Source organism: Plecotus auritus (genome assembly GCF_963455305.1).
Source record: "Plecotus auritus genome assembly, chromosome: 6".
NCBI lineage: Eukaryota > Metazoa > Chordata > Mammalia > Chiroptera > Vespertilionidae > Plecotus > Plecotus auritus.
In genome coordinates, this window is record NC_137773.1 from 45,689,799 (window position 1) to 45,715,519 (window position 25,721).

At 40.8% G+C, this 25,721-nt stretch overlaps 1 protein-coding gene across 2 annotated transcripts; it reads left to right on the plus strand.

Annotated features, from left to right (window-relative positions):
• The first annotated feature begins 20 nt into the window (after positions 1–20).
• LOC308252363 (UPF0462 protein C4orf33) lies at positions 21–24,896 on the plus strand. 2 transcript variants are annotated; one of them, XM_080676899.1, is made up of 7 exons: positions 21–112; positions 2,566–2,698; positions 8,420–8,609; positions 11,594–11,654; positions 17,659–17,710; positions 17,838–18,037; positions 22,662–24,896. In XM_080676899.1, exons 3-7 carry the CDS (start codon positions 8,429–8,431, stop codon positions 22,765–22,767), a joined length of 600 nt encoding a protein of 199 aa, XP_080533025.1. In that variant the 5' UTR covers positions 21–112; positions 2,566–2,698; positions 8,420–8,428; the 3' UTR covers positions 22,768–24,896. The 2 variants fall into 2 exon arrangements, with proteins under 2 accessions (XP_080533025.1, XP_080533026.1); XM_080676900.1 differs by having other exon boundaries at positions 24–169; positions 22,662–24,859.
• The last annotated feature ends 825 nt before the right edge of the window (positions 24,897–25,721 follow it).

A 25,721-nucleotide genomic window follows, 5' to 3' on the forward strand; every position in this document is an offset into this window, starting at 1 on the left:
TCGCACGCTATTGGCTATTTGTCAAGCTGGGAGCGGAGCTGTGGGAAGGTGGATGACAACCAGCTGAGCCGGCAGAGTGGTGGCGGGAAAGCTGGCGGGCCTGTGTCTTCAGGTGGGGGGACCCAACTGGTATTTTTTTTTTAAGAAAACCCCCAAAATGTAAACCTCGGTAGGTCATTAAATAGATGTTTTCAATTCCCCAGGATCTTTGCTACCTAGACTTCTGGACTGGAAGAACCCGCTCCCCAAAGGAGGGAGGGAGGTTTGGAAGGGATCTGGGGTTCTGTGGGGGGGGGGGGGGGGGGGGGGAGGGGGCGTCTTCAAAGGCCACACCAAGGGTGACGCGATGGAGGATTTCTGAGTAAGGACTAGGTAATCTCCAGAAAGGAAGCACCGTCCTAACCCTCTTGGGTGTTTGGAGAAAGGAGACAGTTGTTGAATATTTGTGTAGCAATGAGGCATGTAGTTAGAAGTACTCCAAAGGCCCTGCAAATTCAGCAGTTGTTTCTTTAGAGATAACTTTCTTCCCCAAAAGGGGGAAAGACAAAAATTACATTTTTGCAAGAAGAGAATTAGGCAAAACTTTACATCCCTGGGTGGATTACAATTCCCATTATTAAAAATTGATTTTGTCTGGATTTAAACCCTATCTTTTTTTCCCAACAGTTATCATTGGAGGAAATTTCAATGCTAGCAATATAAATGTTAACTTGAACTAGCCAATAGTTTTAGTGCTTTTTAATAGACTGTGTTTTTATGGATTGAAGTAGTTTCACTAAATAGACATCTCATAGATGTAGCTCAATCCTGTACTCATAATGTTATATACACAAAGTAATGTTAGCAGAATGTATTAAGAAATTTAAAAAAATTTGTCCAACGGTGTCCAAATAGGTACATATTTGAAGTCCTGTTATGGGCTTTCTCCATATTCACTATTAAGAGAATAAGATGGTTCCTTCTTCTAAAGATTGGCTGTTAATTATGGAGGTATATCTAAGACCATACAAAAGTTTAATTTAGCTTTGAGTTAGTGAAGATTGAACTTGATTTGGTTTTTAGCAGCCATTAAGTTAACACAAAAACTTGTTGAAAAGAGAAATTGAGTGTGCAAGCTCCAACTCTTTTTCAAAGGTCAGTGTGTGACTTTTTCTTCCCGAACTTCTCGCTGACTCCCCAAGGACTTGCTTGTAACTTCTCTTACATTTGAACCTTGAATATTGTCGTATTGTGGTTTAAGTTGGCATCAAACAAGTAGGTGTAAACTTGATTCTACATTTACACTAAAAGTTGATAAGATATATTAGTGTTGGTGAAAGCAAAGAGCAAGCACCTCCTGGATACATCTATATAGAAACAATAAGTCAACACTGTTGATGGAGACAGAAAATGTAGGCAAATAGGTGGATAAATACTCAAACTGCTTGGACAGGTAGAACTGAACTAACCAGAACCAGGTGTACATCTCTAGAACACTTAACCATATTTTATGATCTCAAGGGTCAGTCAGACTACCTGTTTCATAGTCTTGTTTTCTATAAGATAACCACTTCAGTTCAAAAAGCACCAATGATACCCACCAGCACAAACTTTGAAATGAATTTATTGCATGAACAGACGTATAATAACTAGAATAATAGGGTAGATATTTTTAAAAGATTGTAATTAAGTGAAGATTATGAGACTGAAAATACCCTTTATACTCATGTAATTGAGTAAAATGTTAAACATTTCAGAAAAAAAGCAAGTTTATAATCAATTCATGATCAATATATTCTACATATAACTTTAAAAAATGAAACTGTGAAATTTAGTCCAGCTTTTTACTCCTTCTATTTTTAAAAAAATTATCTTTATTCAGATGTCCCCTTTTCTATATTTATTCTGTAATTTATATGGAGCAATACAGTACTACTCCATTATTGCAGAAAGAGGTCAAGATATAAAGCCATTTGAAAATCTACCTTTTCTATGTTACCAAAGACAGCAGCTGTTATTTTCTTTTAAGAAAACACCCATGCCAACAGTTGCTAAACAGTCAAAGAACATTTTAGGACTTTTACTTTTCACTGTTGTTTAAATATAAATAAATATATATAATATACTAATATGTAGATATATACAAATTTAATTTTTACAGAAACTTTTTAGGGTATGTGCTATTTTAAAATTATTTTATAACTTTCTGATTATAACAACTAGAAAGTGCCTGAATTGGGATTTGAATCCAGGCACTCTGGTTCCATTGTCACCATTGTTGACCCCTATGTAGATGCCGCCCAGTAGAGTAATATAATTTACAGCTAGGGTAATATTATTTATAGATGGTATAATATAATTTCCAGGTTTGGCTTATATAGCCAATTAGCCTTTAGTTGCATTTAGTGAATTATCACTGTACATGTTCTATTTTAATCTTAATACTTGACAGGTGATTTTAAAGTTGTTGCACAGGATTTATATTGCGGGATTCCTCTTCCATCTAGAAAACCGCTCACACTTCAATAGAATTATTAAGAGTCTTCAGATGTTCACTGATGGTCCTTCAACATTTTTCTTTTCTAGAAAAATCGGGTGTCTGCTTCAGTCCTCCAAGCCACGCCCCCAGAATGTGTAGGCATCTGGGCGGAGCCTAAGCTGAGTCCTCTCCAGTGAATTCAGTAGGACGTAGCAAGCCTGGTGGAGGAAGAGCTTCCTGGTCTGTGTTCTCTTCTTATGTTTTTGTTGTTGTTTTATTTTTTATTCTCATTCCTTGCACCCTCCCCCATTCTTGTCGTTAGCTTTTTCTCTCTGGTAACTTATTCAGCTGCCTCCTCCTGCTGGCACAGTTTACTCCCTCTTTCCGCCTGATTTCCTCATTTCTCCTTTTCTCTTTTAATTGGTGGGGAAGGGGTCTGTGTGTATATGGAGAATGGAAACGGAAAAGAAACAAGTTTTGTAGAAACCTAAAGAAAATTTCGTGGAATTTGGAAATTTTCCTTGCAAAACGTTTTGTTGAGAAACACATTTTCCATAATTCCCTTCTTTTAACCTTCGTGGAATTTCCCCCCTCTCCTAAGCTTCTAATACTCTGAGCTTCTTTCTCCTCTTTCTTCCCTCACTTCCTTTTAAATGTCTTTGCATATAGGGAAAACATGAAAATAATTTAAAATTACTTTTGACTTTTTTTGATGAGAGAGTAATTTGAAGAATAGCAGTTAAAATGTGGGGGAAAACAGGATTAATAGTAAACATTCTTTTAAGAAAGTTTAAGAGCCAACATTAAAATGACATAGCAAGGTGGTGATCATCTTGAATTAATATATTCTTTAAGTAATGTTCCTCATATCCATTCTGACTTTTTAGACATGTTCAGCATAAATAATATAAAGGAGAAAAGAGGTAGTTACCATACACTTTAAAGACACTTAGCCTTCCCTCTGACCAGTGTTTCTCAGTGGTTAGAGTGTCTGCCTGTGCATCAAAGGGTTGCAGGTTAGATCCCCAACCCAGGTTGGGGCTCTTGCCACAATGTGCCTTTTTCATCTCTCTCTCTCTTCTACTCTCTCTAAAACTCAATGAAAAAAATATCCTTGGTTGAGAATTAACAACAAAAAAGAGAGAGACGTAGCCTTAAATTAGACTTTAAAAAAGAGTTTTAAATTATTCATGTATTTTTGAATTGTAATGTGTTTCTATCATAGTATAAATTCAAATAGGTAAAAAACAAATGATAAAGTGATATTGTTGAAAGTAAGTCTGCCTTCCTCCCCTGTGTTAGGCAGATCCAAAGAGGCAACCACTGCTGCCACTGGCTTGTTTATGCTTCCTGAGATAGTGTATGCATTCACAAGCATACGTGCAATTAGTCTTCCTTTTAGTTAACTGAATACTTACTTTTTTGCACCTTGCTTTTTTTCCACTTAGTATATTTTAGATGTATGTATAGAGGTGCCTCACTCTTTTTAACAGCTATGTAGTTTTTCCTTGTACAATAAAGTATATTTTCTGTATCAGTCCTCTACTGATGGGTATTTAAATTGCTTACAACATTTTGTTATTCTAAACAACGTTGCAGTGAATATTTTTACACTTACGTTACTTTGAATATGTGCAGGTCTAATAACTTCTAGAACTAGAATTTTTGTGTCAAAGGATATTTGCATTTTTTATTTAGATAGCTATCGAGGGGTTGTCCTTGACAAAGGCTGTGCCAGTTATGCCCCAACAGCAGTGTGTGATTGCTTCTCAGTGTCCTCATTAGCATGTTATCAAACTTTCTGATCCTTGAAAATCTAAGTGAAGAATAGTAATTTATTTTTTTATTTTGCATTTCTTTAAAAACAAACAATTTATTGATTGATTTCAGAGAGAGAGTGGAGGGGGAGAGAGAAAGAGAGCAAAAGAGAAAAACATGGATTTGGTGTTCCACTTATTGATGCATTCCTTGGTTGCTTCTTGTATGTGCCCTGACCAGAGATTGAACCCTCGACCTTGGTGTCTCAGGTCAACACACTACACTCTAACCAACATGCTACACACTAACCAACTTCTATCATTATAAGTGAACTTGAACATTCTGCATTTTCTTTCTGTGAATTAGCTGTTCATATCTCTACCCATTTTTCTGTTCAGAATTTGGTCTTCTCCTTATTGACTTCTAGGAGCCCTTTAAAGATTAAATAAATTAGTTATTTATCTGAAATATGAGTTGTAGAAAATTTTCTAGTGGAAAGCCTTTGAATAGGGTCGCACAAATCCTTTAATGTGTTCAGCATTTTGTGGATATGATGCTTGTATGGAGAATGAGTAAATCTACCAACACTTCCTAGTTGCTGAGCTATGTTTTGCCAGGATTGTCAAATTCCAAGTTAAGAGAATAGCATGTTCCCTCAGTATATTGCCACCAGAATCAGCTTTAATGAACATTTCTAATATCTTGATTTATTCTTATATCTTCCTATATGTAATAAGAAGATACCAAATTTGGGGTAGAGGATATGCTAGTAGATTTATTTTTGAAGAAAGTATCTGGATATTTTAACTAAAGAAAATAAATGTATTATTAATGTTTATTCCATGCAAGTCAGGACTAAATTCCACATATATCAAGATCAATTTATATTTATAGTCTTATCACTCACTGAGCTTATTTCAATACAAAATTCATGCACGAGCTGGGGGGGGGGGGGGGTTTGTCCTTCAGCCCGGCCTGCACCCTCTCCAATCTGGGATCCCTCGGGGGATATCCGACTGCCAGTTTAGGCCCGATCCCACAACCGGCAGTTGGACATCCCTCTCGCAATTCGGGACTGCTGGCTCCTAACCACTCACCTGCCTGCCTGCCTGATTGCCCTTAACCACACTGCCTGCCGCCTGCTTGCCCCCAATGGACCCCCCCCCACTGGCCTTCTTGCCACCAACTGCCCCCCCCACTGACCTGCTCACCCCCAACTGCCCCCCCTGCCAGCCTGAATGCCCCCAACTGCTCCCCCGCACCAGACTGATTGCCCCCAACTTCCCCCCCCACCAGCATGCTCGCCCCCAACTGCCCCCCCTGCTGGCCTGAATGCCCCCAATTGCCCCCCTGCTTGCCCCCAACTGCCCCCCCGCCAGCCTACTCGCCCCTAACTGCCCCCCCCCTGCTGGCCTGCTCCCCCCCAACTGCACCCCCACCAGCCTGCTCCCCCCCAACTGCCCCCCCCACCAGCCTGCTCTCCCCCAACTGCCCTCCCTTCCTGGCCTGATTGCCCCTAACCACCTCTGCCTCGGCCCAGCCACCACGGCTTTGTCTGGAAGGTCTTCCGTTCTAATTAGCATATTACTCTTTTATTAGTATAGAATAGAGGCCTGGTGCATGGGTGGGGGCCCGCTGGTCTTCCCTGAAGGGGGTCCCAGATCAGGGTGGGGGTCCCCTTGGGGGGGGGGCGGGACCAGCCTGGGCTAGGGGCCTGGGGTGGTTTGCAGGCCAGCCACGCCCCCATCGGGGTGAGGGTCCCCGCTGGGGTGTGTGGCCAGCCTGGGCGAGGGGCTGAAGGCCGTTTGGGGGCGGTTTGCAGGCTGGCCAAGCCCCTGGCTTTGTCCGGAAGGTCTCCAGCAGGTCTCCCGGTCTAATTAGCATATTACTCTTTTATTAGTATAAATTGTTGAACTTATCCTTTTCTAATATGCTTTCACTTGGAAATGGGTTGTAATACCAGAAATACTTTTTAATTTTAAAGAGTACCCCCATTGACTCCCTCCAGCCTCCCCCCCCCCACGCCCCTGCCCCAGGCCTTCAGCACCCTATTGTCTGTGTTCATGGGTTATGCATATATGCATACAAAGTCATTGGTTGATTACCTCCCACCCTCCACCCTCCCCTGCCTTCCCTCAAAGATTCCATTCTCTGTTTCATGCTTCCAATGTTTGGTGATTTTAGGGAGAGAGGAAGGGAGAGAGGAAGGGAGAGAGGGGGAGAGATAGAGATAGAGATAGGGATAGGGATAGGGATAGGGATAGGGATAGGGATAGGGATAGGGATAGGGATAGGGATAGGGATAGGGATAGGGATAGGGATAGGGATAGGGATAGGGATAGGGATAGGGATAGGGATAGGGATAGGGATAGGGATAGGGATAGGGATAGGGATAGGGATAGGGATAGGGATAGGGATAGGGATAGGGATAGGGATAGGGATAGGGATAGGGATAGGGATAGGGATAGGGATAGGGATAGGGATAGGGATAGGGATAGGGATAGAGATAGAGATAGAGATAGAACACTAATGTGAAAGAAACATCTATTGGTTGCCACCATATGCACCCGACCAGGTGTAGAAACTGCAACCTAGGTATGTGCCCTGACTGGAAATGGAACCTGCAACCTTTTGGTGTATGGGATGATGATCCAACCAACTGAGCCTGGCCAGGGCACTACATACTTTAGCAAAAGGTTTTCAGAGATGTTGGATTCCTTATGTGATATAGAGTTTATATATTTAGATCTTACAATGCTTGACACATAGGTAGTACTCCATACATATTCAATGAAATTAATGTATTCAAAATTTAGTACTTTACTACTTGCAGTAAAAATAACATATGAAACAAGGAAATGCCTTCAAAGATTTCAGATATATAAATTACAGTCTGAAAATATCATCATTCACTAATCAAGATTCTCCTCTAACATGGCATACGAATCTAGTATAATTTGGAGAATTCACTACCCCTAAAATAAGGTTTTCATCTCCCTCCAGATTCCTAAAATGATTTCATCTGGGTAAACATGGTTGGCATTGTTTCAATTTCTTGATTTGCCCACTATGTGACCTTTGACGAGTCAGTTTCTTCTTTTGTACTGAGGATAATAATAGCTCATCTGCTAGTTTCTAGCGAAATTAAATCAGATAATGTTTATAAAATGCCCAATTTGTAATTTTCAACAATATGTAATTTTATTAACATAATACTATGTCCTTCAATTTAATCTTTGGAAAAACAACATAAAATGCAAATACTGCTTGTGTCACTTTTTGATATTTCAAGTGTTAAATGATCAAATTGCTTGATTAATCTCTTTTCACCCTTAGAAAATTGGAAAAAAAAAATCTGTCAGCATTTAAACTTTGAAATAGGCTAAGAAGCCCAGCTATTAGTGGGCTCAGAGGTTGAGCGTTGACCCAGGAACCAAGAGTTCACAGGTTCGATTCCCGGTCAGAGCACATGCCCACAGTGAGGGCTCGATCCCCAGTAAGGGATGTACAGGAGGCAGCCAGTCGACGATGTTTCTCTCTCATGGATGTTTCTGTCTCTTTATCCCTCTCCCTTCCTCTCTCTTTAAAAATAAATAAAAACACATTAAAATTAAAAAAAAATAGATTAAGAAAATCTATACTCTGAGAACAAGGAAGACAGTATTAAAGTTTACTAACCTTCAAATAGTTGGAGCCCCTGTTCCCCCAACTCCCCCCCCCAAAAAAAAACAGGGTTTTAACCAAAAGAATAGGTGTTAATAGCAATGCTTATGCTGATTCATAGAATATTTTAATCAAATTGAATTTTATTTTAAAGATCTTGGTTCTCAAGGGACCCAATAGTTTAGACACCTGCACATTTTACAGTAAATGACAAAGAATGTCATAAAAAACTCATAATGCTTATAGTTGTTAAGTACATGAACAATTTCTGCAGTGGGCTTACAGTTGTAAAAAACAGTTGTAGTTGGGTCTAGACTTAAAGTCTCAAAACTTTTTGGGTCCAACTACCTATTTTTGGTAAAACTCAGTGTCCATTATTTTGCCATAACACAAATGGCCTTTGGATTCTCAGAACCATCTTCTCGTCATCTGCTATCATCCTGCTTGGCTTATTGGAAATTTTCACTTCATTTCTGACTAAAGGAAACATTTCTGTATTGTTAAAGAGTTTGTTTTAATATGTCTGTTTTTTTTCTTTAGAGTCTAAAGATGGATTTTAAAATTGAACGCACTTGGGATGGTTCTCCAGTGACGCATGAGCCAGTGTTTGTCAGGCTGAACCCAGGTGATGGAGGAGTGATGTTGAAAGTTAGTGCTCCATTTTTCAATGATCCTCCAGCCCCGCTTGGAGAACCAGGAAAGCCTTTCAACGAACTGTGGGATTATGAAGGTAAGTGGAAGTACGGTGTTTTATTGCAAACATAAATCTTTTTATAATAACCTCTCACAGAGCTATTATTTTATCTTGCTGTAAGGAAGTGAGTGCTTCTGAGCAACTGACATATGCAGTGTGTGATATTTCCTACCAATCTCTCATTCTGACTTTTTCACCATTACCTATGCGACTTCAACTCTATAACTAGAACAGTGAAAAATGGCAATTACAAATCCAGACTTCTAAATTGCTGCCATATGTCCTTCCTTTACTTCTGTTACCTAGTCTGAGAAGAGTTCAGCATTCTTATTTTGTCTTCAGATTGCCACTTTAACCTTATAAACTTTCTTTATGGAAGTTTGAGGGTGTTTTACTTATTATAGAAACACCATCAACTTCAATATGAAATGTAGTTTTTATTTTATATGTACTAACAAGTAATCTCACATACCAAATGAAGGTAAAAGACACCATAAAATTACACTTTCAGGTTTGCTATATGATCCCCATCTAATGTCTCCTAATTAAGCTACCAAACTTATCTTTCTAAAAGACTCTTCATGATGCCATTCCCCAGATCACAAACCATTACTATCCCTGAGATAAAGTTCAAATCCTTCCTATAAACTTTCTGGGGACTCATGAATGGGGCTATCATATTCAACCAAAACCTTTTGATTTCTAAAAGGCTACTATCCATGTTACTATCCATTCACATTCTCACCCATGTACCTTTTCTCATTCTATTCCTCCTGCCTCTGATGCACACAATTCAAGGTCTAAATCAGGTTTCATTTATTCAAAGAAACCTTTTTTTTTAAAATTGATTTTAGAGAGGGTTGGGGAAAGAGAGAAAGAGAAACAGCCATGTGAGAGAGATCCAGCGTTCAGTTGCCTCTCAAATGCGCCCTGACTGGGGATTGAACCCACAACCTAGGTATGTGCCCTGACCTGGAATTGAACCCATGTCCTTCCAGTGCACAGGACAACACTCCAACCAACTGAGCCATATTGTCTAGGGCCAAAGAAACCTTTGATGATTCTTCTAGTCCCTACTAACATCTACTTTCTCTATACCATCTGTATGACATGCATTTTGTCAAGATCCTAATATATAAAAAGCCGGGGGGGGGGGCAGTTGGGGGGCGACCAGGTCGGTGCGGGGGAGCAGTTAGGGGTGACCAGGCTGGCAGAGCGGGGGGAAGTTGGGGGTGACCAGGCTGGCAGGGGGGACAGTAAAGGGCAACCAGGCCGGTGGGGGGAGCAGTTAGGGGCGAGGAGGCTGGCAGAGGGGGGTAGTTGGGGACAACCAGGCCGGTGGGGGGACAGTTGGGGGTGGCCAGGCTGGCAGGGGGGCAGTAAGGGGCGATCAGGCCAGCGGGGGCGGGCAGTTGGGGGTGACTGGGCCGGCAGGCAGGTGAGCAGTTAGGAGCCAGGGGTCCCGGATTGGAGAGGGTGCAGGCTGGGCTGAGGGGAACCCGCCCCCCCACCCTGTGCACAAATTTCATACACCGGGCCTCTAGTTAACTTATAAAATGTTAACCATATGTTGTCTATTACTGATACAGAGCTTGTATATATCAGCTTCCCATTGGTGTACACACCAGTGTGACTTACCTACTCAACAAGTCCCAAACTCAATTTATCCACTTTTCTCATAAACCTGCTTTTTCCCTAATTGCCCAGTCTCAATCAATGGCAGTCAAATACATCAAATCACTGAATATAGAAATGTGAATTTTTTCCAAGATATTCTCTCTCACTCTCTATGTTTGGATTTATATACTAAGTCCTACCAATTTCCCCTCCTAAATGTTTTTCTATTTCAGTACCCCTTCTTCATTCCCATCATCTCTGCTGTCGATTAGGCCTTCATCATCTTTTACCTCAAATAGGACAGAGACTTCTAAATAGTCTTTTTGCCCTTAAGTTTATCCTTCTCTCTTGAAAGCCAGAGTGATCTATCAATAGGGGAACAAAGGAGACATCTGTAATAGTTTCAACAATAAAGATATATTTAAAAAGACAAAAAAATTTTAAATCATCATTCAGCTACTTAAAAACCTTCTCAGGCTTCTGCTCCTCCCCAGATAAGTTCTACTCTTCTTAATATGATTTCTATATATGATTTTTTCATGACCTGGCCCCTTATTCTCTTTGCAGCATCACTTATTAATACATTGAAAGGTTTGCTTATTTGCTGATTTGGTTATTGCTCTATAGCATACTTGTCAAATATCATGGATATCTTTTCATATCAAAAAATATTTAACTGTCTTTGATTTTAATGGTTACATACATAGAATACATAAATTCCATAATTTATATGGTAGCTTTCCTATATAATAGAAGATTTATTTATATAATAGGCAATGATCCTATATAATAGGAGATAACCATTTAGATAATATCCAATTTTTGAGCAATACTTTGATGACCAGCATTATATTTACTTATTTTTCTAGTTGTCTGATTATTTCCTTAGGATAAATTCCCAGAAAAAGATAACTGGCCTAAAGTCTATCAGACGTCCTCAAACTACGGCCTGCCGAGGGGACATTTATCCGGCCGGCCGGGTGCCGCTGCCTGTCCTGCTTAGCAGCCGACTCGTCCCGGGCCCGCAGTGCACATAGGAATTTGTTCATAGTTTTTTTTTTTAAACTATAGTCCGGCCCTCCAATGGTCTGAGGGACAGTGAACTGGCCCCCTGTTTAAAAAGTTTGAGGACCCCTATATGATAATGTTGATTTCTTTACAACCTTACTAACACTAGGCTTTATTCATTTTTTTAATTTATGGCAATTTGATATGGAAAAATTTGATGGTGATTTATTTCTAAGCAATGTCTATTTACTGTATATTTTTTGTTCCTTTTCCTACTGAGGCTACAGCTATAATTAAAAGTAATGAGTTTATTTTATACTCTAAAGGAATAAATAAGTAATTTATTGTTGAAACATAATTAAATTCTCAGTATATTATATCTCTGTTTTCAAAAGTTGTAGAAGCATTTTTCTTGAATGACATAACTGGACAGTACTTAGAAGTTGAACTTTGCCCGTAAGTATAAACATTTTCTAACTCATTACTATATAACTTGAACACATTGTTTTCTAGTTATAATTCATGTGGTCATAGTAAAAATCATGTGGTCATTGTTAATTTCAACAAACTAGGGCAAATGCCAATCTGAACTATGTATAATTTCTTATTTTCAAACTAGAGGCCCAGTGCATGAAATTCATGCATGGGGGGGGGGGGCGGGGTGTGTCCCTCAGCCGAGCCTGCACCCTCTCCAATCTGGGACCCCTCAAGGGATGTCTGACTGCCCGTTTAGGCCAGATCCTGGTAGGATCGGGCCTAAATGGGCAGTCAGACATCCCTCTCACAATCCAGAACTGCTGGCTCCCAACTGCTCGCCTGCCTGCCTTCCTGATTGCCCCTAACCGCTTCTGCCTGCCAGCCTGCTTGATGCCTAACTGCTCCCCTGCCAGCCTGATTGCCCCTAACTGCCCTCCCCTGTAGTCCTGGTCACCCCTAACTGCCCTCCCCTGCAGACCTGGTCACCCCCAACTGCCCTCCCCTGCAGGCCTGGTCCCCCCCAACTGCTCTCGCCTGCAGGCCTGGGTTTCCCCCCCCCCCAACTACCCTTCCCTGCAGGCCCAGTTGCCCCCAACTTCCCTCCTCTGCTGGCCTGGACACCCCAAACTGCCCTCCCCTGCAGGCTTGATCGCCCTCAACTGCCCTTCCTTGCAGGCCTGGTCCTTCCCAACAGCCCTCTCCTGCTAGCCTGATCGCCCACACTGCCCTCCCTTGCAGACCTGGTCCCTCCCAAATGCCCTCCCCTGCTGGCCATTTTGTGGTGGCCATCTTGTGTCCACAGGGGGGCAGCCATCTTTGACCACATGGGGGCAGCCATCTTGTGTGTTGGAGTGACAGTCAATTTGCATATTACTCTTTTATTAGATAGGATAACTGTATAATTTAAAATATATGTTTAAAACAAGTTTGGCAAAAGTAGGTTTAAATTTCCGAGTATGCAAAACAAAGTTTATTCTTATATTATTATTTATTAATTATTGTATTATTTCCCATACAAACAATTGTGAGCCTACTTTTGTCACACCCTGTATATATTACAGATATTTGAAAATAGTATGTTGATATTTTCATTTTATTTTATTTTTTTTCTTTTAATTTAAATAAATCTTTATTCAGATTATTACAATTATTTCTCCTTTTTCCCCCCATAGCTCCCCTCCACCCAGTTCCCACCCCACCTTCTGCCCTTACCTCCCCCCCCACTGTCCTCATCCATAGGTGTATGATTTTTGTCCAGTCTCTTCATGAACCCCCCATACCTCTTTCCCCCTGAGAATTATCAGTCCACTCCCTTTCTATGCCCCTGATTCTATTATATTCACCAGATTATTCTGTTCCTCAGGTTTTTAATTCACTTGATTTTTAGGTTCACTTGTTGATAGATATGTATTTGTTGTTCATAATTTTTCTCTTTACTTTTTTCTTCTTCCTCTTCTTTAAGAATACCTTTCAGCATTTCATATAATACTGGTTTGGTGGTGATGAACTCCTTCAGCTTTTTCTTATCTGTGAAGCTCTTTATCTGCCCTTCAATTCTGAATGATAGCTTTGCTGGGTAGAGTAATCTTGGTTGTAGGTTCTTGCTATTCATCACATTGAAAATTTCTTGCCACTCCTGTCTGGCCTGCATAGTTTCTGTTGAGAAATCAGCTGACAGTCGTATGGGTGCTCCCTTGTAGGTAACTAACTGTTTTTCTCTTGCTGCTTTTAATATTCTCTCTTTGTCTTTTGCTCTTGGCATTTTAATTATGATGTGTCTTGGTGTGGTCCTCTTTGGATGCCTTTTGTTTGGGGTTCTGTGCGCTTCCTGGACTTGTAAGTCTATTTCTTTCACCAGGTGGGGGAAGTTTTCGGTTATTATTTCTTCAAATAGGTTTTCAGTATCTTGCTCTCTCTCTTCTTCTGGCACCCCCATAATTCTGATGTTGGTACGCTTGAAGTTGTCCCAGAGTCTTCTTACACTATCTTCAACTTTTTGGATTTTTTTTTTTGCTTTTTGCTTTTTCGGTTGAGTGTTTTTTGCTTCTTTGTATTTCAATTCTTTGACTTGATTCTTGTGTTCCTCTAGTCTGTTTTTGGGTCTCTGTATAATATTTTTTATTTCAGTCAGTGTATGTTTAATTTCTAGTTGTCCCTTTTTCATATCTTCGAGGGTCTTGTTATATTTATTGGCCTTTTCTAGGATATTCTTAAAAAGCCTTATAACCGTGGTTTTGAATTCTATATCCAGTCGTTTGTTTTCCTCCATTTCTTTCGTTTGTGATCTGATTCTTTGACACCGCATTTTCATTGCTTCCCTGAGTTGGTAAGGTAGATTTGTGTGCTAGGTTTCCACTATGGCCCAGTGGGTCTGCCTCCCCAGTTAACCTGAGGTGGACACTCTTGGTGCACCCCTTTGTGGACTGTGTGTACAGCCTTGTTGTAATTAAGTCTTTATTGTTGTTGGTATCACTTGGAAGAATTGACCTCCAGGCCAATTGGCTGTAAGGATCAGCTGTGTCTATGCTGGGAGAAGTTCGGTGCTGGAGACAGCCTTATAGGATTAGACTTGCCAAATTGCAATAGCCTCTGTGCTCAGCTTGGATGGGGTGGAGTCTCAGTCTTGGCTTCCCATCAGCCTTGCCCTTGCACGCACGTGCGCGCCTTCAGACCTCTGCCTTCCCGGCTCCCGAGTCTCCGCCCGAGAGTCCAGACTCCCCCCACAAGAGCGTGAGTCCCCAGGGGCTCGCCTGGAACTGGGGTTCACTGCAGTCAGAACTGGGGCTCAGTGCATTCAGGAGCCTCTGACTCCCTTCCACTAGGGAAAGCCTGTGGCAACCTCCGCAGCCTTTGTGCGCACTGGCACGCGCGCACTTTCAGTCCTCCGCCTTCCCCGGCTCCCGAGTCTCCGCCCGAGAGTCCAGACTCCCCCCACAAGAGCATGGGACCCCAGGGGCTCGCCCTGAACTGGGGTCCAGAGCAGTCAGAACTGGGGCCGAGTGCAGTCAGAACTGGGGCCGAGTGCAGTCAGGAGCTTCTGACTCCCTTCCACTAGGGAAAGCCTGTGGCAACCTCCGCGGCCTTTGTGCGCACTGGCACGCGCACGCCTTCAGACTTCTGCCTTCCCCAGCTCCCGAGTCTCCGCCCGAGAGTCCAGACTCCCCCCGTAAGAGCGTGGGTCCCCAGGGGCTCGCCCGGAACTGGGGTTCAGTGCAGTCAGAACTGGGGTTCAGTGCGGTTGGGGGCTTCCTTCCCCCTTCCGCCAGAGAAAGTCAGCCAGGCTCTCAGCCGCCCTTTCTCTCTGCGTGCACAAAGACCCTTTGCCGTACCTCCAATGCTCTGTGAGCTTTTCTCTTTCCTAGTTGTAGAATTTTCACTCAGCCAGCTTCCCTGTGGTTCTGGATGGTGTCCGTTCTGTCTTTTAGTTGTAGTTTTGAAATTGTTGTGCGAGGCAGCAGTTTAGGTGCTTACCTATGCCACCATCTTGGTTTCTCCGATATTATTTTCATTTTACTATGTAGTTGGTCTTTTTAATAAATTTGAAAATAATTTTTTTGCAAAATGAAATATTATTATAAAATAGGAACTCATTATTCTAAAAATTGGCGTTATCATGTCCTAGCTACTCAGAAATAAAGGGAGATGTATAGATATAATAAACTAATTTATGAAAACGTTTCTTTTAGGAAATTTTTAAAATAACTAGATTACACTTTCATTTTATGTATTTGTTAATAATGTATTCATGTGTTTCTTCATTTAGTCCTCATTTTTTAAAATTTAAATTTTTTATTCTTTAAAATATTAAATGAGTCTCCTTTTCCCCCCATTGACCTCTTCCCAGCTGCCCCCACCCCCCAGCACAAGCCCTCACCCCCCTATGTCTGTGTCCATTGGTTATGCTCATGTGCACACATATAAGTCCTTTGGTTGATTTCTTACCCCCTCACCCCCTTCCTTCCCTCATAGGTTGTACAGTAGTCCTCATTTATTTATTGAGTGTGTACTATGTCACTTTGAAGTGCTAGGGATAAATCACACATGGTTTTTTCTAGACTCATTTAAAGTGTTAACCTTGGACTCTCTTTGTTCAAATTTAACCATTCCTTTGGGAACCTTCTTTACCTGGTTGACCATATTTGTCCTATAGATATGAAAAAGTGAATTTATGCCCACCTCTCATCTATATTATAACAAATTTTAAGTTAGTAAAATATTGAGTAATGAATATATATATTTTTGTATTGTGATTATAATTTTAAGTGGCATTTAAATGTCTTTCAATATCTAATATCCATTAGCCTTTGTCCCTTTGTAGGCTGGGCAGAAAGTTCCAAACAATCAATTTAAATAAGATTTTAGATATAATTTTCCTTTCCCTTAATTTGATTTTTTGCTAACTCTAATGTAGAAAATGTAGCTGTTTCCAATTATATTTTTCAGAGAAATAACCTTGTATCTTTGTATGTTACCTTTCAACTAACATGTCAAAATATTTTATTGAAAAATATGATTGTCATAAACTGTCACATGAGGAAAAAAACATATTCACCCATTGTGTGATTATTTTCACGATACAAGTGAGAAAGCTAAGGCAAATAGATTTATAACTTGTCTACAAGACAGTAAAGAACTTGGATCTACTAGAATTCTAAAGTTTTATCCTTGGTTTTACTTTTATTAGATAAAAATACCAGTTTATTTTCATAAAGAGATTACTTAGCACTGGATGATAATTAGATTCTCTTTTGTTAAGATATTACATAATAACAATTATGTACAAAATTAGTAAGTTCTAAAAATTAAAAAAATCCTTAAAGTAGTTTGGTTTCATATATATCAGGACAGTCAATAATCAAGAATCAAGGTTTTGCTTCAGGCAATCAATTCCTGTAACAATTAATCTCTAGGAAAACAATGTGAAGAATATTGTTGTTTTCATTTACAAGAACTTTTACTTCTAGGATATTATTAAGCTTGCATCATAACAATAAAAATAAGCAGAGGAAAGAATACTTGTCATGTGTTAGAATAGTTTTCTGAAGGAAATCCTCCCTGAAAAGCTCACAATAGACTATCTTTATAGACGTGTTTAGATATAGTCTTTTCCAGAGACAATAAATTTCTTTCATATAACTATTCAAAAAACTTTTATTCTTGTTGACCTGGCTAGTCCCAATTATGCTCTTTTATTAGAGTTTCCTTTTGAGGATATGTTATGTTTCTCTTTGAAAATGTGACATTGGTGTCTGAACTAATGGTAGAAAGCAGGAAAACACAAGAGGCAGACAGATACAGTTTTAAACAATCTATATTTTATATTTTCTTTATTCCTAATGAGCTTCAAGACAGTTTTCTTATAGAAATAACCTTTAGTAAAGTTGTTGGATTCATCTGGAAATTGGTGCCAGCTTCTCTTAGGGTACTTTTGTTTTTGAAACTAGTTTTATTATAAATGCCAAATACTCACTCCTTTGCTGAGTTTTCAACTTATAACTGTCTGAAATATTTTATATAATTTTATATTTAAATAATATAAAAAGCAATCTGAACATGTGTAACTTTTGACTATAATTATGTGGAAAATGATGGCATTTCTAAGTAACTGAACACACTGGCTCTTCCTATAATTATCCAGTATTCAATTTGCATCTTTTTTAAAAAAATTGATTTCAGAGAGGAAAGTAGAGGGAGAGAGAGATAGAAACATCAATGATAATAGAGAATCATTGCTTGGCTGCCTCCTGCACGCCCCCTACTGGGGACCAAGCCCACAACCCTAGCATGCACCCTTGACCGGAATCGAACCTGAGACCTTTCAGTCCACAGGCCGACACTCTATCCACTGAGCCAAACTGTCTAGGGCCATCTATTAATTGTTTGGAAATTTAGTTACAAATACACACATTGCAGATATAAAGAATAGTGAAGAAAATAATGTTTGTTTCTTTCAAACACTCATGAGGAATTTTAATTTCCACAGCCATGGACAACATTTGGTACTTTTATTATCTGGAAGAAGAAATGTGTGGAAAGTAAGTAAATAAAAATATGAGACAAAGTTCTTAAGTATAAGATCTGTGTATATATTATAATATTTAATAATATGTTTAACTTATAAATCTGAATTTACCTTTTATATTTCACATATCATTTCTGGAGCAAGAACTTGCTCTGTCATTCGTAGTGTCCAGAGGAGAGACAAAATGGGAAGGCAGAGCTTATCTTCCTTGGAGTTATTTTCCACCAAATGTGACAAAATTCAATTCATTTGCAATTCATGGATCAAAAGATAAAAGAATCTATGAAGCTCTTTACCCTGTACCTCGGCATGAACTGCAACCAGGACAAAAACCTAATTTGTAAGTAGAAAATGAATGAAGATATGTTCCAACTGTGAGGGTTTTTTGGAAATTAATTTTTGGTAGAGCAGTGATAACATTTTTCGGTAAAAGGAGACATGTGTACAAGCACCTAGTAGGGTACTGTGTTCCCTGATGGTTCTCAGTAAATACTTGACAGACTGCGGACACGCTTAGTCTCTCTCACTGCTGTAAGTATAGCACTTAAGTTTCCATGGCAATATGAGAAAAATCTTGCTTAGTGAATATTGCAACAGCTGGTATAGAAGTATTGTTACAAATTCATTTATGATCCCTTTCAGAGCTAACTGGGAAGAGACATTCAAATTCTTGGTGTAAACAAAGGGTTAATAAATTCTTTCCCTTGCTGCTTGAGAATAGGACCTTCAATTAACTCTCTAGCTGTCTTCCCTTGGTAACCTTATAAGGATAAAAATGTCAACTAGGTTTCTAGGCAACATAACTTATAATACTCCTAATGGTTAAATTGCATCTGGACAGATAGTTTTATGAATAAATTATAAAAACCGGATGAGGACAGCATCGCCTTGGAATAACAGTCATATTCCCTGTGGAGACCCTAGAAGCTATGCCTGTGGACTTATTACAAGAGATATTGGCCCCTGTGGGCACCAGGCATGTAAGCCCAGGTATCTCCTACACTTGCCCAATTTGAAGCTGTCACCTAAGGAGAATATAGCTCCTGTGCAGCCATAATAATGCCTCAAGGATTGTAGTGAGTTCTACTCCCTTGGGAAAGCCAGATCCTGTCCTAGGGCAAGCTGGGATTCCTGCTCTCTAGCTCTCTGAGTGTACTTTGTGTGGCCAAGATAGTCTGGCGAGTGTGTGTATTCAGAAGAGCTAACAGAGACAACTTAGTGTTGCCAGTGGAAATGGGGTCCTTTCACAGAGTGTTAGGAAAGCATTCTGGAGACACATATATGGGAGGATGAGAAGCAGTGGTAAGATTTATTGTAGAAGCAAAATCAAAGGACTGCCCTGGATTCAGCTCTGTCCTGCTGTGAAAGAAGCCCAGCCTTGTCTTCATTAAGTCAAGAGCAAAGGCCAGTGCCCATAAATTCTGTGCCATTGGTTCAGTCAAGTTCAGTCCTGTCTTCACTGACTCACTTAGTCTGTGTTTCCAGCTGTGCTCTGGCTGGCGTTGTGCCATGGTCACCATCTTGGCCCCTATTGCGCAAGCGCTTACCTCCCCCAGCACCATCTTGGCTTCTACTGGACATGTGTCCAGCAGAGGAATTTCTCCAGTTGTTTTTATTCTTCCCCTGGTAATGACCAATAATGGACCTTCCTGTCCTCTTCAGGTATTAGGCCCCAATGCAGCAGTCCCCTCGGGAGCCTATGAATGCTCAACCTCCTACTGAAGCAGGCTCAGTGTCGGATTCAGCACCCTAGTTTATTATACTTAACTAGAGGCCCGGTGCACAAAATTCATGCACAGGTGCGGGGGGGAATCCCTCAGCCCAACCTGTACCCTCTCCAATCTGGGAGCCTTCGGAGGATGTACAAGGCCAGTTTAAGCCCGATCCCACCTAAACTGGCAGTTGGACATCCCTCTCACAATCCGGGACCTCTGGCTCTAACCACTCACCTGCCTGTCTGCCCTAACCACTCTGCCTGCTGGCCTGATCCCCCTAACTGCTCTCCCCTGCCAGCCTGATCCCCCTAACTGCCCTCCCCTGCCAGCCTGATCCCCCTAACTTCCCTCCCCTGCTGGCCTGGTCGCCCCTATTAACTTTTTTTTAAAAAATCTTATCCCCTTCACACACAATTGTATTTGACTTCCTTATTGGCTTTTCCCTCTCACACAATTTTTCTCTCTCCTTTATGTAACACTTTTTCCTACTGACTCATCATTTATAAACTTTTCTTTCCTCCTTATTTTCTACTTCTGTTCCATCATCCTTCTTTCCATCTTTCTCCTACCCTTCCTCCCTCCCCACATTCCTCCTTTCCTTTACCTTTACCCCACCCTCCCTCCCCTTTTCCTTCCTTCCCACCTTAACTTCTTTCTTCACTTCCTTCCTCAGATCTGCTTTGCTCCCTCCCCTATTTCTTCCTTCTTCCCATTCTCCTTTTAAGCTCTACCTGCTCCCCTTTAAAACTTTTCTCCCCTCCCTCTTTCTCTCTCATCCTACCTTTCCCATACATTCTTCTCTACTTACTTCCACTGTTTTAATATCTATCTATCTACCTGCCTGATTATTCACTATCACTTATCTTTTTTCTTTTCTGATTCCTACCTGTAAAATCTGTCCTCAGTACACAACTATACTTGATTTTCATTATAGCTCCTACAGTTCACTCATACATCCTCTTTCCTTCTTTAACTCTGTTCTCTACTGACTCCTTTATAAAGTTCTTTCCTCCCTCCTTCCCTTCTTCCCCATCCTCCCCCCTTCTCCCTCACTCTTTTACTCTTTTTACAGGCTAATTAAAAATTCTATGCTTTTCGTCCTTAATACTGACTGCTTTCCTCTCTGGGACCTGTAGCCGCCTCTGTTTGGGCACTCGCACAGGCTTTAAGGGGCTGAGCAATGACGCAACTGTCTTGCCTACCTTGGCCCGCGCCTCCCCGCTCCGAGTTTGGGGAGGGTCCAGCCGGCCCAGGCTGGCGTCCATCATGGGGACCACTGCATTATGTGCACTCGCGTGTGCATTTATGCATGCACGCGAGGCTTTTCTCCTGTTGAGTGCTGAAGTGGGGGGTGGAGATGAGGAGGCCTTTCCCGCCCCCTGGCGTGCCCGCTCCTGTCTGCTCCCCTCCGGAATTCGCAGGCGACAGGCGTGCTTGTGCAGGCACGGTCGGGGCCCACTTTGTCCTGGGGTGGGGGTGGTGGGGGCGTTCCATCCAGGATGTGAGCCCCCGTCCAGGTCAGACCGGGCAGATGAATGGATGGACAGCTGGAGAAAGCCGAGGCGACTTCCCTGTGGTGTGAGTGTTGCCTGTGGTCTCCACGGTGGCAGGGTCCAGGGGCCTGGGTCCATGGTGGGAGGAGGCTTCGAGGTTGTGCGCTTGGGAGGATGGACTGACGTCCTGGGCATGGCGGGGCCGCACTGTGTGTCTGTGGCCGCGGGATCCCTGCGTTGTTTACCCAGTGGCCCATCCAGGTCCCGTGCCCTACCTCGGTGTCCACTCCCTGTTGTCGTGCCTGGGCCCTTCCTTCATGTTGGATCCACACCCTCTCAGTTTGCATGCACGACCCCTCCTGGGGGTCACTGCCAATGCACGTACCCCCGGTTGGTGTCTGCTGACCGGGCCCCGCCCGGAGAACTGGCCTTCTGCTGTGCTGGTGTTGCCCCTCAGCCCCCCCACCTCACAGGGGCGGGGGGTTGGTGGCATCCCCAGGCAGTGCTCTCGGGGCCCAGCTTGTCCTGGGGTGGGGGTGGGGGGGGTGGGCAGGGAAGTGACCCTCACGTAAGTCCCCCTGCTGCGCGCAACCTCCTGCTGATCTGTCAATATGCAAATTGGTTGTTATTTGTGACACCCTTAGGACCAATTTGCATATTACCTCTTTATTATATAGATAACACCCAATTCCTTTGCTCCTTCCTTTATTAATGTCTAGCTATCTTTGCTAACACTAGTGGAATTTGCACCATGGCGGACTGACTCTCCTGCCTTTTTACCCCTGGAAAATGCTGTTCCTCCTCTCCCTGTTTGCCTTCTCCTTCCTGTCATACTCTTTCTTCACTTTGCCTTCATCTCTTCTAGCCTATTCCTTTTTTTCTGCCTGACACACTTTGCCTTCTTCCCTCTGCTTTTCCAGTCCTGACCTTTCCTGACTAGCCTCCCTTCTTTCCTCTTAACCTTCACTGTAGGTTCCAGAACCTCTTCATCTAGAATAGACAGTTGAGACTCAGGCTGGTTCAGTCTGGGCCCAGAATCTAGATGCAAATGACTCAGGGCCCTCATATTAAGATGGCTTGTTTCTCTGGCTCTTCACCAGCTAATATCTTCTTATATTTTAGCTCCTTAGTGCTATCATATGTTTGGCTCCTCAATGTATTTATTATTGGAGGCTCACCCTAGGTAAAAGTGTGACTATGCCATTGGCCAGGGCCCAGCCAAGGCAGAGTGATTTGCTGCAGAGCTGAGTTCCACTGCAGCATGTTAGCTAAACCTTTCTCTCCCAATTAAACCACGATAGAAATCTCCATAGTAGTTAAACCGTGTTCCCAGGAAAAAAAGAACTAGGATTTAACACTCTTTCAACCTTCTTTGCTTGGGCAAAGGATTCTATCCTCTTATCTATGGAGTTGAAACTTTTAAAATAGTAGTTCATATGACTGATATAAAGTATATCAAAGTTTAAATGTAAAAACATCTGTAAAAATATAATACGATTTGTTTAAGGCTAAATGGAATGAGTCAGGTTTTGAGGGTAGATTTTAAGTGCTTTGGGATGTGGGTGAATGTTTTCAGAGCTTAATGTTTGAGAGCTAGAGTGAGAAAATTATACATACAGAATATATCTTACCTTTGGTGTTCTTAAAATAGAATGTTGTCCTATCACAGATGTGACAAAATGAATAGCCTTTCAGGTCACCTATTTTCAAATGCATAATTCATTTCAATTCCCACCTTCTTTTTCTTTGCATTTAGTCACCGTCTGGAATACTTCAAGCCTTTCAATTTTAACACACTGCTTGGAGAAGAATGGAAACAACCAGAATCTGATCTGTGGCTAATAGAGAAACCTGATGTATAGGAGTATAGTAGATGACCATATTAATAATTTCTTCTCTATACTTTTTAAGGTAAATCATCCTATATAATAAAAGCATAGTATGCAAATTGTCCCCTCGACTGGGAGTTGTCTGGGAGTTCGACCAGGGGGTGGGGCTGGCCGGGCAGGGATGGAGGCCCCGGCCGGCAGCCATTAGCCACTAAGGACCCTACCAGTGCATGGATTTTGTGCACTGGGCCTCTAGTAATAAATATAGTCTCTTTCAAGTAAAATGTGAAAACATTTCAACAATAAATATTTTCATAAAGGTCAATGAAAATATAGTATCTCTCTGACAAATTTTGTATAAATTAACAAGAAAATGGGAAGTTTGTAGGTTATTATATCTATAAAGTTAAAATTTTTCTCACAGTCATTTAGTCCAGGAGCCATGGTGTCAATGAGTTCTGTCATCTTTGCATCACCCTTCCACCAAATATCCCTGACTCTGTCAATCAAATCATTATTTCTCTTCCCACTTCCCTAAACCTTAGCTAGCCAGCCTGAGATAGGAAAATCTTATTTTCAAACTTTTGAACTCCATGTACATTATTAATTCTTTACTCAGAATCTTTTATCCATTCTTGAACTGGTTAGAAAACAAATATATATTTCAGTTGAACAGGAAATCCACATCTGTTAAGGCATCATTAAGATACATGTGTTATTTAAATTAGCTATTTTTCCTGTCTTATGACTATTTTTACTTTGTAGAAGAAATGGAATTCAGGTAACAGCTTCTGCTTTTATTTATAAAGAAATGCCATTTTCTGAATGCTAGTAAACAATGTGTTGAATGTACTCATTTTATTTTATAAACATCAAAACATCATGGTCTACAATTTTTAAAATTTCTGTTATAACGTATTTCAGAGCTAGAAGCCATCTAGTAAATCATTTATGAACTTCTCTACCTGTTCCTTCTCCAGCATTCTAAACTCAAAAGTTAACAGTTTTACAGAAGAAACTTAAAAAAATAAATCTTTATTGTTGAAAGTATTACATATATTCCCCTTTCCCCCCATCGACCCCTTCTAAGCCAACCCTGCTCCCTGCCCCAGGCCTTCATCACACTATTGTCAGTGTCCATAGGTTATGAATATATGCATACAAGTTCTTTGGTTGATCTCCAGAAACTTGATTACTTATGCAGATACCTAGTTCCTACCCACTACATACTTTCTCCTGTTCTTTACTGACAGAACATTAATTTTTAGGGGCTCTACTCAAAAACTACATTTTCCCAGATTCCTTTGCAGATAGAAATGACTCTATAAGACAGTTCACATCAATGATAGATGAGTATATAGTGTTTGGTGGGGCTTAAAGAAAAGATGCTTTAAAGATGAAAGACTCGGCTGCCATACACGTTTTGTCCTTCGCCCTCCCCTTCCTTTTTCCTGAGTTGCAGAATGGATCCCTGAGGTAACACACTAGCTTCATTGTGTCAACAAGGAGCCAACCCAGGGATAGGTAGTTGAGTAGAAAGACAAAGGAGCCTGGGTTCTGAACTATGCAGTAGAGTAATCTATCTGGATTGTCCAGCTATATAGGAGAGAATAAATGTCTAATTTGTTTCCCCAAAGTGATCTATTGATTCAATGCAATCCAAGTTTAAAATCCTAGAAGGCTTTTTGGGGATAGAAATTGACAAGCTGACTCAAATTTTGTGTGGAAATGCCAAAACAATTTTGAAAAACACAATGAAGTTGGAAGACATATACTAACTGAATCAAGACTTGTCACTAATCTTCAATAGTGAAGCAGTATGACCTTAGCATAAATTTAGACAAATATACCAATGGAACAGATAGAGAAACCAGGAAGAAACTATCTAGAGTCAGTTGACATGTGACAAAGGTGCCAATGCATTTAAGAGGGAAAGGATAGTCTTTTCAACAAATGGTGTTGGAATAACTGGGGAAAATATGAAAAAAAAAAAAAAATGAACCTTGACCTCTGTCTAACATACTAAAAAAAAAAAGAACCTAAATGTAACTGGTGAAATAAAAAATTCTGGGAGAAAATCTTCACAATCTGAAGAAAACAAATTTCAAATAGGACATAAAAAGCACTCACTAAAATAGAAAAAAAATAAATTAGACTTCATCAAAATTAAAAGCTTCTCATCAAAAGTCTTCAGTGAGAATGTGAAAAAGCAAGCCAAAAATTGGGATAAAATATTCAAAATACACATATCTGCCAGAGGACTCTTACCCAGAATATGTAAAGAACTGAGTATCAGTAATAAAAAGACAGGCCAGTTAAGGAGCAAAAGAGTTGAACAGACACTTCCCAGAGGAAAACATACAAAAGGCCAATCAGTATATAGAAAGGCTCACAATCTCACTTATCAAAGAAATGTGAAAACCACAGGAAGATGCTACTGAATGACTAAAATTACAAAATACGCAATGGCTAACTGGCTAAAAACAAACAACAACCCTGAAATACCATCCTTCATGAGAACATGGAGTAACTGGAATTTTTCAACATTGTGGGTAGGAATGTAAATGGTACAACCACTTGGGAACTATTTGGTCATTTCTAGTATAGTTAAATACATTCCTACCCTATGATTGAGCAGTTTCATTCTTAGATATATACTCAAGAAAAATGAATGTTCTTAGCAGCTTTATTCATAACAGCGCCAAACTATAGACAATCAAATTTCCATCCCCAGGACAATGGATAATCTGATGGAATACTACTGGTAAAAAAGAATGGCCTGTTGATGCATGCAAAAACCTAGATGAATTTGAAAAGCATTATGCTGAGAAAAATAAATCAGAGAGAATATACTGTATAATTATTTTTATGTGAAGGTCAATTATAGGCAAAACTAGGCTATCCTGAAGCAGAACCACAGCTGCTCTGCATAAGGGCAAGGGATTCGAATGACCTGGAAAAGGGGCATGAGGGAATTTTCTGGGTTG